Source organism: Astyanax mexicanus, chromosome 7, assembly GCF_023375975.1.
Source record: "Astyanax mexicanus isolate ESR-SI-001 chromosome 7, AstMex3_surface, whole genome shotgun sequence".
Classification (NCBI taxonomy): Eukaryota; Metazoa; Chordata; class Actinopteri; order Characiformes; family Acestrorhamphidae; genus Astyanax; species Astyanax mexicanus.
Window position 1 is genome coordinate 35,110,355 of NC_064414.1, and position 12,876 is coordinate 35,123,230.

Genomic DNA, 12,876 nt, shown 5'->3' on the forward strand with positions numbered 1-12,876 from the left:
CACAAAGCAATTCCATGAAATTCCATACATTCATATTATTGTATGGACCACAAACGAACAAAAACATCCTTTAAAAACAGATTATTAAAATTGTAATAACTTTTCCCACTGTGTTGACCATTAGATGCATCAACATTACCCTATAAAGTACTTTAATAAATTATGATTTTTTTTAACTAAAACATTGTTTATTTTGATTTATTGATAATGAAGATATTGATAATTATTCCACATTAAGATAATGTATGCCTGATTAAATAAATTTGGAATTTGGCACAGTTCTGTTAGACAGCATTACTGCCACTGTGATCTGTCTTATTGTAATATACAGTCAGAGATTGTTTTAAAGATTTAACTGTATTTTTCAAGCGTTAAAATCGTTTGTTCTGTGTTGAGGCAAGTTACATTTCTGGGTATAAACACTATCAAACAGTTATAAACCATGATTTAGCTCCATTTCCAGAATTTCCCTCTGGGATCAATGAAGTATTCATCCATGCATCCATCCATTCATCCATTGGACGCCCTCTGGTGGTGTAACAAACCGGGATCAGATTATTAAAGTGAAGTGATTGTTCTCCTCTCTAGAGATTCTCTGGTCCGAGTTTCAATCCCCATTTCAAAATAAAGGCCCCTCACCACTGAGAAATATGCGTCTCAATTGGATTTACTTATGAATGAATAATAAAAAATGATTTAGTTTTTTTTTTTTTAAGTATTTCTTATTTCAATGCGTTTAAAATATCACGATTCAGAATGTATATACTTTTAGTTTTATTTAAGTTTATTTTGGTATAAGTAAAAACACTCGCGGGTAGTCCTTTATTCTGTATAAACTGTTGTTAGGTGTTTTTGTTAGCGCGCGCCCTTTCCGCGGGACTCCGACTCGCTCGATTAACCGTTGGTTGGTGATCGGAGGCGCGCGGGATAATAAGTAAACAGTGGTCAAAGTTCACTTTTTTGCAGCGTTATATTTAGTTTAACTTTTCGGTCGCTTCTGGACGCTTAGTGAACCAGCGGAGGGCTAAATCCGCGAGTTTTAAACACAAGTGAAGAAGTGAAAGGAGCGGCAGAGGGGATGGACGACAGCTGGGAGACAGACAGAAGTTGTAGTAAAATCAGCGACAGTGAGACACTTCAGGACAAGAATGGGAACGAAGACGAGGTTAGACACCCTCCTGGATCACACCTGTACATTACAGATACTGAGGAAAACGTTTACCTTGATAATTAACCAGCTTTATTAACCTGTCATGTTTAGTTAGGTTAACTTACCTAGCTAGTCAACCTAGTTATCTAACCTACTGTTAACTGGCTAACCTGTTCGTAGCTAGCTAAGCTTGGTAACGTTAGGTTAACGTCACCCATTTGAACCCCAGCCTAGTGTGGTGTGTTTTTTCTTAGTTTTTGTCAGTTCCCCTTTTACTTGTTAAAACACAGCTATGTTAGGAGACAGCCACGTGCTATTGTTTTTCTTTATTTCAAAAGATATTGAGCTGCTCAAAAATGTCATCAACTGAGATGTAAATTCTTTCCGAATTTGTACATTTTATTTTTTTTTATGTACATACTTTGAATGTTCAGATCAATTCACACAAGAGTTTTCTTTTCATTAGTAGTTAGATTAGAGTGTAACGTTATATTCGTTGAAAGTACTTATTACTTTAGTACTAACATGGCTTATTACTGTGACAGAATATATGTACAGCACCAGGCATATTTATTTTTCTTGATAATCCCACCTCTAGAATGGAGACTGCTAAAGCCTTGACAGTTATTCCAGGCTAAGAGTTTGAGTAGAGTAGAGATTGCACTGTAATTCTGACTACTAAACGGTTCAGATTTACATGTCCATAAGTTCATTAGGACTAGTACATATTATAATTCAAGATATCTCTAATTTAGTGTTGAGAAATTGTAAGAAAATAATAGACATCTGTAACAGGTGTTTTTACTAGTAAACATGTAATTATAGGTTAGAGCGCTTTGTCATTGGTAACATATGACAAGTTTAAACTACTAAAACAATTAATAGTTTCCGCTGGTAAAAATGAACTCATTGAGATGAATTAGAATGAGTTTTTACTAGTAAACATTGAATTACTACTTGTTTAAGCCAGATGACAGGATCTGATTCATTGTGTCTTTTTTTCCCCTCTGTCATGAAGCCTTCACTGCCTCTTAGGGAGTTCTACCCTTATATTCGCTGTGCTCTCTGCACCGGATTCTTTATTGATGCCACTACCATCACTGAATGTCTTCATACATGTGAGCCCTTATCATACTGAATTCAATTATGTTACAGAGAGTGCTGACATAGTTTTGTTTGAAATACCTAAGACAAAGCAGTGTTTGCCACGCTGTTTAAACGCTTGTTTGTTTCCTGTTTTTTTCAGTCTGTAAAAGTTGCATCGTCAAGCACTTTTTCTACAGCAACAGGTGTCCAAACTGTGACATAGTCGTTCACCAAACCCAGCCACTCTACAATATAAGGTATTAATCCAGCAAATATCTGTTCTCTGTTCTTGCATTTATATTAGTTTGAAATGTTTAATACTACCTAAAGGTATCTGAAAAATACAGAGTATTGTTTTATTGTTCTCTGCTACCACACTAAGCAGATCCCCTGAGAGGTTGTTATGGCAGTGACCCCTCCTCATTCCTTTGGGGATTAAGCTATTTTGTAGTCATGTTTTTCCATTTTTCCTCAGGGACACTTTTAGGATGTTTAGCTCTGTGTTTGCTGATCATGTAGTGTGTATATTTTTCTAATGTCTGTCTCAATCTTTATTTACTGTAGACCTGACAGGCAATTGCAAGACATTGTTTATAAGATGGTTCCACATTTGGAGGAAGGTAAGATGTTTTAAATCATGCTGCATATGCTCATGTATTAAAGTAGCAGTTATGATTTTATGATTTTGTCTTATTATTATGTTACTTAAATATAATGTTTTTTTTTTCTCTCCCTTAAGCGGAGAGGCAAAGAATGTGTGCATTTTACAAAAACAGAGGACTGGTAATGCCAAAACCAGGTATGCTAATTTTATTGAACTAATGTATAGTGTAAAGTCGTAACGGTTACATGACTGTCTCTACATGACTGCCTATAGAATTGCTTACTGAAATGCTTACAGCGTATTATTATTATTTGTGTGTCTGATTTGCTGTGAATTCTGAACAGTGATTATTTTATTTCCCTCTTTAGTGGCAGTGCCATCCATTCTTCCAACAAAGCCTCTGAAACAGAAACAGAAAGACATGATGCCGCAGTCTGTTTTTACTATTCCTCCAGAACTGGATGTATCGCTGATGCTGGAGTTTGTTGGGTGAGCATTCTTGGTTTTAGGGTTTTGATTTTCAGGCCTGCTGCAAAGGGTCTCACCACTAGATGGGGTTGTCTTATCAGAAACAGCTACCTCATGAGGATTTATAAATGTAAAGTGAACTACAGGATTTTGCAAAAGACATTTGAGAATATTATATGTAAATCTGTTTATCTGTGACAAGATTTCAGTTTCAGTGTAAACCATTTCTAAACATTGCCTTGCCATTGCAAGGTTACTGTTAGTAATTCCAGTTTACAAATATGTGTAATACAGTATTTTACACACATGTCCACAGAGAAATTGTACTGTTTTAAATTACTGTTTCACAGTATTACTTTTTTGTTCCTTCGTCCAGCTTTTTATGTGTGTTGGTTTATTTTTTATTCACAGGGCTGAGAATGGCATTGAAAATTATAAGGTATTTTTTATTTTCATCTAGTGTTTCAAAGTATTCATCTAAAAAAAATATGTGGCTCTGATGATGTTTTCTTTCTGCAGCCCCTGGAGAGAAAGTATGTGCGTGTATCAGGTGAAGCCACCATTCGACATGTGGAACTCTTTATCAGAAGAAAGATGGAATTAAGTCCTAATTTGCAGGTACAGCAGTAGGACGCTTCATGTGTTACTTGTAATCAATTTTGCTAGTAATGTTAGTCCTAGTGAGGAACTAAAGGTTCTTACATTTCTATTAATTGCCCTGACTCATCAGCATCATCAAAAACTTAAGTTGTATGTCTTGATTTAAAATATGTGAAATATTAGAAGTGATTAGAAGTCTCAGAATGATTGCAAAAACTAAAGACATCATTTCATTTTCACTGGTCTTCATCTCTGAACATATTTAGGGATATCTGGGGTGATATTAAAACATGTCACATGAATAATTGTTTAACACAGTATGTAGGGTTCTCCATTCTTTCTGTCAAAATCTTGAAAATCACTTACGAACATGATTGATTCAGAATGAAAAATTATAGTTATTTTTGGATACCCCATCATCATAGAGAAAACCATAAAATGCTTCAGATGTAAGGATTTTGAGTTTAAAAAAGGGCAATTAAATTCATCCTCTTCTCCCTCTGAGCCCAGGGCACCACATTGTCATTTAATTAAGTTTCCCTTATCCAAGCTGTTGATAAGGTGGTGGTATTTTGCTGGCCTGAGCCTGGCTCACTCAAGCACAGTATTGTCTGTCAGCGGTTGTGATTAACAGAGGTTTTATTTTTATCTCAGTAAAAAACTTTTTCATCATTCACATTCACATTCATAAGCATATGGCTATACATAATAAAATTACTGCAGACAGGAAACCAATTGTGTGGCAGAGATATTATAGGATCTAAAATGATCAAAATTTAAATTATAAAATTGGAACCCTATAATCTGCACTATGCTTCCAGTCTATTTTTATAATATTTTCTAGCAAATCATTCACAACACAAATGCAATCAGTGTGTGTTTTATAGCTTTTGAGGTGCACCACCTTTTGCTGAGTGCAATGTAAATTGTTGGTGGCAGTAGATTGCATGTGGCTAAACGGCCATACCTGGATTAGTGGCTTAAGGTAATTTCTTGGCTGTCTCTCACTATCTTCTACGGCTAAGACTAATCTGCACTGGATGGAGCAAAATGTTATAGGGCAGGAATGAAGGACAAGAAGGGGCGGGGAAATGTTGAGTAAAGAAAGAGATTGAGATGAAAAAAAAAGAGGAAAGGGTTAAAATTACAGTATAAATTAGCCTGGTATCAGCATGAATTAGAAACACTGGGAGCTAAATATGATAAACATATTTAACAATAATAACAACGACACATTCATCTTGATTGATTCTTTATTTTCCTCTGCAGGTGGATGTTGTTTGTGGGGAGCATATCCTACAGCAGCGCCAGTCTCTGAGAGAAGTGAGAAGCACAATGGGCAAAAATGCTCTACAAGTAAGAATCTGGTTTAATGGCAGACTGAAACTAAATGTACGACAAATACGCATATATTGCGCACATATACTATACGAAATATTTGTTTCTCACTGGAGCTCCCAGATTAGAGCAGTCAAATAAAACACTCTAAGACACATAAATATACTTTACAATATATACATAAATATATTTCACAAAAGATTCTATTGCCTGGAGTTTCCAAGTATTTATTCCAATTGTGTATATATATAACTTTATTTATTGTTTATTATGTATGGTACATTACCTACAAATGTATGTGTATATACAAATGTACAAAGCTTAAAGTGTACTTCCCTTTTCCTGTATAAACTGCCTTCAGATGGCAGAATAAATGGAAAAGGCTGAACCTTGAAACTTGAAAAACTTTGGAATCTTTTAAAAGCATTTTTAGAATGCTAGTGGGTAAGTGGGATGATACAGAGAGCTTAAAAACAGACATACACAGGTTATAATTGCCTTTGATGGATTAAAAATAAGAAACTGAATCCTTTGATTTTTACTTAACACTGCACAATATCTGCACACTGTAGATATATCTCTCTTGTCCTTTGGTTCTTTGTCTAACCCTTAAAATGTCTGCAAAAACATTATGCTTGTTGGAAGTGAAATCTGCTCTGATTGGACATTTTTTTATTTTATTTTTCCTGCAATCTTAGGATGGAATGCTGGTTTTACAGTTTGGACTTGTGCTTCCTGGGCAGTGAACAGAAGATACTGATGTATCTCAATTATCCAGTCTCTTGTCTACTGTGAATGGAGTAAGGGCTATTTTGAACTTTGTCTTTCTATGTTCTCTGCTGTTCCAAAGCACCTGGTTAAAAACATCTTTAAACCAATGTTGCTCCACAACTGCACATTCTAATAAAACTGGAGCACTTTTCTATGGACATTTTTTCATATTGGAGATATACTTTATTAAACACTATGCTGTATGGGAAACTGGATTAGGTTTTTGTACAAATTGAATGTACTGTGTGTGTTTTGTACTGAAATGCATTTAATGCATTTTGTTTTTGTTAAATAAATATGCTTGGTTAATAGTATGTTTGGAAATGTTCTTATATTATAATGGCACCTTTGACTGTAATAAGATGGGTTAAAGAGCCAGTGCTTAGTTTACCAGCACAGTACAAACTTGAAACGTAAAACAGCATTAAACATACAGTATATGTGCACAAACATGCACAGCAATAAGAGCATTACTGTGTTATAAAATTATGTTTTATGTAACTTTGTATTTTTTCTGTTCATTTTGTTTTCAATTTAAGTTGTTTTTGTTGTTGTTCTTAGTCTGTGTGGCTGTAAGAAGCTATAATGTTATTTGTGTTATTTATAGGAATATAAATAGGTCAGGAACTTAAAGCAGGAAGAGTTTCTCTGGGCTGGTAAGCTGGATATACTCACTCTGTGAAAAAATGTGTATTCGAGGAGAGGTGCAGATATGCAGAAACAAAGTTCTTCTAAAGGATACCAGAAGACTATGAAAGTGGTATCCTTGGCAGCAGTATATTTGCACTAGTCCACTGAATAACTAAATGACAAATCATGAATTAGTGTTTTTCATAAACAGTCAGTAAAGTCAGTAGACAGCATGCAAGATTGTATGAAGCAAGATTCTTAAAGAATTTTAAGAATAGTGACCATTTATATTTTATAACAAAGTAACTGCGACAGTTCAGGGGCATCACAGCTAATGCTTTTAAAGCTAAGATCCATGAAAGCCAGTTTAACTATAGAAAGTAAAGCTTATTTTTTTAGGGATCATATCTGAGTGGCTCCCATGAACTGAAGGAGCAATACACAAAGATTGTATATATATATTTTTTTAATATACACACTTATTATGACCACCTCCTTGTTACACTTAATTTTTATTTCTCAGCTCTATAACCCAGGTAAAGTAATGTATGTAAAGTCAGAGACAGAATCTCATCTGTTTGTGTTGGTCATCCTCTAGTCCTTCATCAGGGCTTACAGGATGCTGGTGTCTGGATGTTTCTGGTTGGTGGACTTTTTCACACATACCAAAACAACACAAACACACCAACACCATGTCAATGTCACTGCAGGATCACATTGAAGAGCAGGGTGAAAGGAGAAAACAGTATGCAGAGAAATGGACTCTGGTCTGTTATAATAGAACTTCAAAGTGCTGAACAATGGACAATGTGGTCTGAACAAAACAAAGTGGCCATAATATTCTGATATGACTGTTTAAAAGCTTTAAAAAACACAAAATATACAGACTAATAGAATGTTTTTATTTATTTATTTTCTATATTACATGGTCCAGTACATGTAATAAAGGTGACATTCGGGACATTAGATAATAATGACACTTTGTGCTCTTTTAAGACATTCTCCTAAAACTATTATGCGGTGTGTGCTAGCTTTGGTCAGTTTTAGAAACGTACTATTTGTGTCTTTCAGCAGTGACAACATGTACTAAAAATACTTCATTTTAAATGTTATTATTAGATGTAAGAGATCACACAGCCTTTTATCTTTGTTATGCTGTCAAACTGAGCTCATGTGGCTTCTTTTGGTCCTGGTGTCTTTGCTAAAACTAGAACGTACAAGAGTCTAGAAGAAAAACAATTCCGCTCTTATGCTGTGGGATGTTTTTGCTTACTTCGAAGAATACTCTCATATACACTGACATGCCAAATGTTGTGGCACAAGACTGTCACGAATCTTTTGCCTTGTCCCATGAAATGAGCATGTGTGGGGCCATCTACAATGAATGTGGATGTGGTTTCTGCCAGAGTTACTTCAATGATAGCCACATTCTGCTAGTTACAATCCTTACCACCCACTGTGTTGTCCACTGTAGGTGGGAATGCTTTCTGTGATGTATTCCCGCTCTGTTATTTTGTGACACTGTGGTTTAAGAAATAATTTCAGAAAAATAATGTCCCCTCTTTCAAACTCACATCACCTTACCGTGAGCTTGTTAACCAGTGTTTGGCCTTACCCACAACATAACACCTCCCAGCTTATACACGTATGGGCATTACCAAGCCAACCTTTTCTTGATCAACTTACATACTGTTATTCAATGACTTTGGCATGTCTGTGGAATTGCTCACAGAGACAGTATTCGAAAATTACTTCTACTGCCTACCATTCACGTCTAGCAGCAGCACATTCTGAGCTTGAAATATTGAGGGAAATAAATCTAATCAACTCAACACAGTGGGCTAAACATCTCTGGTTTCTAGAGAAAGGTAAAAAAAGTTTGACCTCAATGTAACAACAAAAGGCTATGCTGTTTAATTGGATATTGATCTGAATTGATTAGTCTAATTTGAATTAAAATCCACTAGATCCGTCTTCTCTTTTTTCTTTGAAGTCTCCTCAGTCAGTTCTCCAGTGGTCTCCTGTTGAGCTGTTGACTTGGATTTGCTCTGCTCTTCATCTTTCTCTTTCTTAGGATTGCGGGATGAGCTGGAGGAGGAGCGACCCTGGTAGCCAGCATAGTGCATGCTGGTAATGTCGTGGCTGATGCTGGAGTAAGCTATCCCAGCACCAAAATGGGTCTCCTCTCCTTCAAGCAGTTTTCTGTGGAATACACACCAAACCACTGTCACATAAGCTTTACCTTATGACATATGATACAGCATATGTTGTTAGGTATAATATGAACTGCACCATTTCTCATGCAGTATATTCATACTTCATGAAGAGAGGCATTAAGTAGAATTACCTGTATGCTGCAATTTCTATATCCAGGGCCATCTTGACATTGAGTAAATCCTGGTAATCTCTTAGATGATGGGCCATCTCAGTCTTGGTGCTTCTTAGTTCAAGTTCCAGATGATTAATTGTTTCCTAGTTGAAAGGATAACCATTAAATCAGTGTGGCATATCAAAGTCACATCCATGGTGTTTAATTTAATATGGTCAAGTTGATTAGTTTTAAAGGGGCAAATATCTTCTATTGAACAGTTCTATATTCTGTTGGGTCAGTCCAGACTTATTTAGTGTACAGTTGCCCCTGAACTTGTATCTTTGACATTCTGTGGCCGTCTGAACATGTGGCTTAGGGTTAGTTACATGCTAATCCTGATTAGTAGTAAGTCAAGTTTTTTTTTTCCTTTGAGAATTCTGGTTTGTAAGCATACTTGACTTGAAGTAAGCAGATTTGACTCCTACAGAAGTCTCAACGTGACAATGTATGCAGTGCACTCCCAATAGTATGTACATATCATAAAATCAGTGGTGCACGTTTCACTGACTAAGAACTTGGATCATGACCTTGCAAACCTCTTTTGTGGAATCCTCTTTGTCTAGAAGCTGGGAGGTGGAATTAGTCGTGTCTGCCTAATGTGAGCCAAGTTCAGCACCATGGACAGAGCTTAGTCATTTGAGGGTCAGCAGCTTTATAGACTATTTTAAACTGGGGAGAAGTTAAATTGAGTATCTACACAAATGAGCCATATTGTGGTGAGATGAATAAAATTGCATTTTCTATCTTGTTAAAATGGCACTTGACGTGGTGTGGGATATACAAATTAGGAAGTAAAAGAACAATGAACTTCTGACTTTGAGAGGGGCCACACTGTGATAGTTATACGACTGGGTGGGTAAGAGCATCTCTAAAACATCAGGCAGATGTTGTGAGGTGGTACAAAGAAATACAGGCAAAAACAGGGTCAATGACACCCTAGGCTCACATTTGTGGGTGAGCTGACTAAATTAGGCAGGTGGTTTAATGTTGTTTAATTACTTTTTATGTATCCCAGCCAAAATGCTCATGTTTTTTCACTGGGCTTCAAATGGGTTTCATTGATCTAGCATGTCTTTAATAAACATGGGTCCCATCCTTCATGTTTAACCACTCCTGGTCCCATCATTGACATTTCAATTGGGGCCAACATGGAACCTGTGGACCAAACCTTCTGGTTCTCAGTTGGGATACCCATCCAGGCCCCAAATGGAACTTTATAGAACTTAACCTAACCTAAATGTATAAAAGTAATCTACTACATACCTGAAGGCCCGCAGCTTCCGCCATGTGCCCATCCTGCATCTCTCGCATTTGGCGTTCCAGGGACTCGTTGGTTCCTCTGAGGGTCTCCATCTCCACAGTTTTAGCCTGGAGTTGCCTCCTGTAGTCATGCAGCTCCTCTCTGGTGGCTCTGATAACCTCGTTGGTTTTCAGGGCTTGTTCATTGAGATTGGCGAACTTGGCCTTGTACCACTCCTCAGCGGACTGCAGGTTCTTGGACGCCAGCGACTCGTACTGTCCGCGGATATCCTTGAGCGCGGAGGTGAGGTCAGGCTTGGCTGTGTCCAGCTCCATTGACACCTGCGCCGCCTGCATGCTGGTAGTGAGCTCGGCCACCTCCTCGTCGTGCACCTTCCTCATGAAGTCCATCTCATCCAGCAGGGACTCTACTCTCCTCTCCAGCTCCAGGCGCGCCACTGTGGCGTCGTCCACGTCCTTGCGGTAGGAGCGCAGCGCTTGCTCGGCCTCCTCGCGCGCTCTCGCCTCGCCATCGTATTTGGCTCGGATCTTCTGCAGCTCATCCTCCGTTCCGTCCCGCTCGATGAGAGTCCGGTCCCGGTCCCCGCTCGTCTCGTCCAGCTGCGCGCGCAGGTCGCGGATCTCGCGCTGGTACAGCTCGGCCAGTCTGGACGGCTCGCTCTGCTTTTGGCGCAGCGTCACCAGCTCGGCCTCCAGCACCTTGTTCTGCTGCTCCAGGCTGCGCACCTTCTCGATGAAGGTGGCGAAGCGGTCGTTCAGGCCCTGCAGCTGCTCTTTCTCATTGGTCCTGATGATCTTCACTTCACTGTTGAGCGCTGATGTCTGGGAAATGTCCAGGGGGACGATTTCGCCTGAAGAGAGGAGAGACCGAGCGGACCTCCGGTACGAGCCCATGGACAGGCTGCGGGACACCGGCGGCGTCCTGAAGCTGCCCGGCACCATGGTAGTCCTCATCCGAGCGGAGGAGGAGGAGGAACCCGCAGTGAAGCGAGACTCCCCGAACAGTTTTCGGTATGAAGAAGAGGCGGAGGTGGAGGAGGACAGGTGGGCGTCTGAACCGTAACTCATCTTTTCTGCATGCGGCTGGGACAGTGTGTGTATGGATAAGCTTGGAGTGCTCGCTCTTATATAGCTACAGCTAGGCTGCAGTCAGAGCTGAGCTGATGGACTGTCCCGATCCATAATCTGCAGTCCACTAGACTCATAGTTCACTAAAATATTCAGGATTGGATGACCAGAGAAACTCAGCTTAACAGACGCAATCCATGAGATACGTGCATTGTAATATAAGTTACAGTAATGCCACAATCAGACCATTTGTGTGTATAAAAGTAACGCTCAGACTGAAATGGAACCGTCCATTACCTAAGGACTGAACTGCGTTAACCTGCCAGGTGTAGGTGACACAAAACCTTAGTGTTTTTTTAAATATAAAAATATAAAAACGCTTTAAATATTTACCTAATGTTAAGGAAGGGTTTCAAATGTTCTTTAAAAAGGTCGTCCTTGGTTAAATTGTTATTTTTTATGATTTAAAAAAGTTTTTGTGGTGCTTGAACGTTTGGTAACCCTTTAAATTTGTCTTTATTTCTGCATTCATAAATATGTTTATGTATTGAGTTTCAGATCACGTTTATAATACAACAATTTCAAGTTAAACACTTGAATATTGTTTTCCCTGATCACACAACTTGGAAAGAACCCACCTGATCACATGGAATTTTAGGTAACCCGGTGCTGCTAAGTCAGATTTTAGGGTTCTTCTTTGAAAGGATTTGTAAAAGGTTTATGAAGTTCTATAAAGTTCATCATAATTTAATATTAATTAAGGATTAATTATATTTTATATGGTGCATCATAACTTTTTTTGAGTGTTGGTTGAGCCCTATAAGCTCTCTAACCTCTAAGAGAGCTGAAAGACCCAAGTCAAGAACACTCTCGAGGAATGTGACAATATTATTGTCAACAAGTCTACAATCCTATGTGAAAAGCCTATGTGAAATTAAATATAGAGGGTGCACTTAAAAATAAAGATATTTAATTCATTCAGAAAAAGAAATTAAACATTAAACTGATAACATTTTTTTACAAAACAACAAGGGTAAACCACATCATCCATCAACAATCACTGACTATGTTCCTAACAAATTGTGGCGTCGTGTACAGATACCTGTGCACCAGTAGATGGGGATGTTTCTCTTAAGGTGTATAATAAGTAAAAGTGCACTTGAGTTGTAGATATCCTTAATTATATTCTACACATATAGTCGCGCATGTACATAGTATACTATATCGATAGCATGCTAAATACTAAATCGATACAAAATTAGATTTAAAAAATATATTTTTTATTAGTCAAAATTGGATATGTGGACTTTCTTACGGATGGTCTGGATTTTCTTTTTACTAATCATAATTACAGTGGACAGTGCAATTACAGACAGAGTAGTATAAACGAGAGTGAAATTCCATTTATATCAATGGTATATGACTATTTCAAAATCCTGATAATGTCTTTAGAAATCTGTAGACCTGATATAACATATTTGAAATAAGTTTTACTTGTTAAAACTAAGTTAGTGTTGTATCGCTAGTGTT

At 37.8% G+C, this 12,876-nt stretch overlaps 2 protein-coding genes across 2 annotated transcripts; one reads left to right on the forward strand and one right to left on the reverse strand.

Annotated features, from left to right (window-relative positions):
• The first annotated feature begins 851 nt into the window (after positions 1 to 851).
• On the forward strand, positions 852 to 6,331 carry pcgf6 (polycomb group ring finger 6). Its single transcript, XM_007249461.4, has 10 exons — positions 852 to 1,165; positions 2,169 to 2,268; positions 2,397 to 2,493; positions 2,801 to 2,856; positions 2,976 to 3,035; positions 3,209 to 3,329; positions 3,720 to 3,747; positions 3,828 to 3,926; positions 5,178 to 5,264; positions 5,945 to 6,331. The coding sequence occupies exons 1-10, from the start codon at positions 1,079 to 1,081 to the stop codon at positions 5,990 to 5,992; spliced, it is 783 nt and encodes a 260-aa protein (XP_007249523.3). The 5' UTR covers positions 852 to 1,078; the 3' UTR covers positions 5,993 to 6,331.
• A 1,199-nt stretch (positions 6,332 to 7,530) lies between these two features.
• Positions 7,531 to 11,978, reverse strand: inaa (internexin neuronal intermediate filament protein, alpha a). The gene is made up of 3 exons (XM_007249460.4): positions 10,282 to 11,978; positions 8,995 to 9,119; positions 7,531 to 8,849 (listed from the first exon to the last, which is right to left on the reverse strand). Exons 1-3 carry the CDS (start codon positions 11,344 to 11,346, stop codon positions 8,591 to 8,593), a joined length of 1,449 nt encoding a protein of 482 aa, XP_007249522.3. The 5' UTR covers positions 11,347 to 11,978; the 3' UTR covers positions 7,531 to 8,590.
• Positions 11,979 to 12,876: the final 898 nt, after the last annotated feature.

Bases quoted from the DNA above. Each gene is read 5' to 3' on its own strand.
- pcgf6 (XM_007249461.4), top strand. From the start codon at position 1,079: ATGGACGACAGCTGGGAGACAGACAGAAGTTGTAGTAAAATCAGCGAC. The intron at 3,748-3,827 runs GTATTTTTTATT...TTCTTTCTGCAG, and splicing joins ATGGCATTGAAAATTATAAG to CCCCTGGAGAGAAAGTATGT. The intron at 5,265-5,944 runs GTAAGAATCTGG...CTGCAATCTTAG, and splicing joins TGGGCAAAAATGCTCTACAA to GATGGAATGCTGGTTTTACA.
- inaa (XM_007249460.4), bottom strand. From the start codon at position 11,346: ATGAGTTACGGTTCAGACGCCCACCTGTCCTCCTCCACCTCCGCCTCT. The intron at 9,120-10,281 runs GTATGTAGTAGA...CCTTTCAACTAG, and splicing joins CGGAAGCTGCGGGCCTTCAG to GAAACAATTAATCATCTGGA. The intron at 8,850-8,994 runs GTAATTCTACTT...TGTATTCCACAG, and splicing joins ATAGAAATTGCAGCATACAG to AAAACTGCTTGAAGGAGAGG.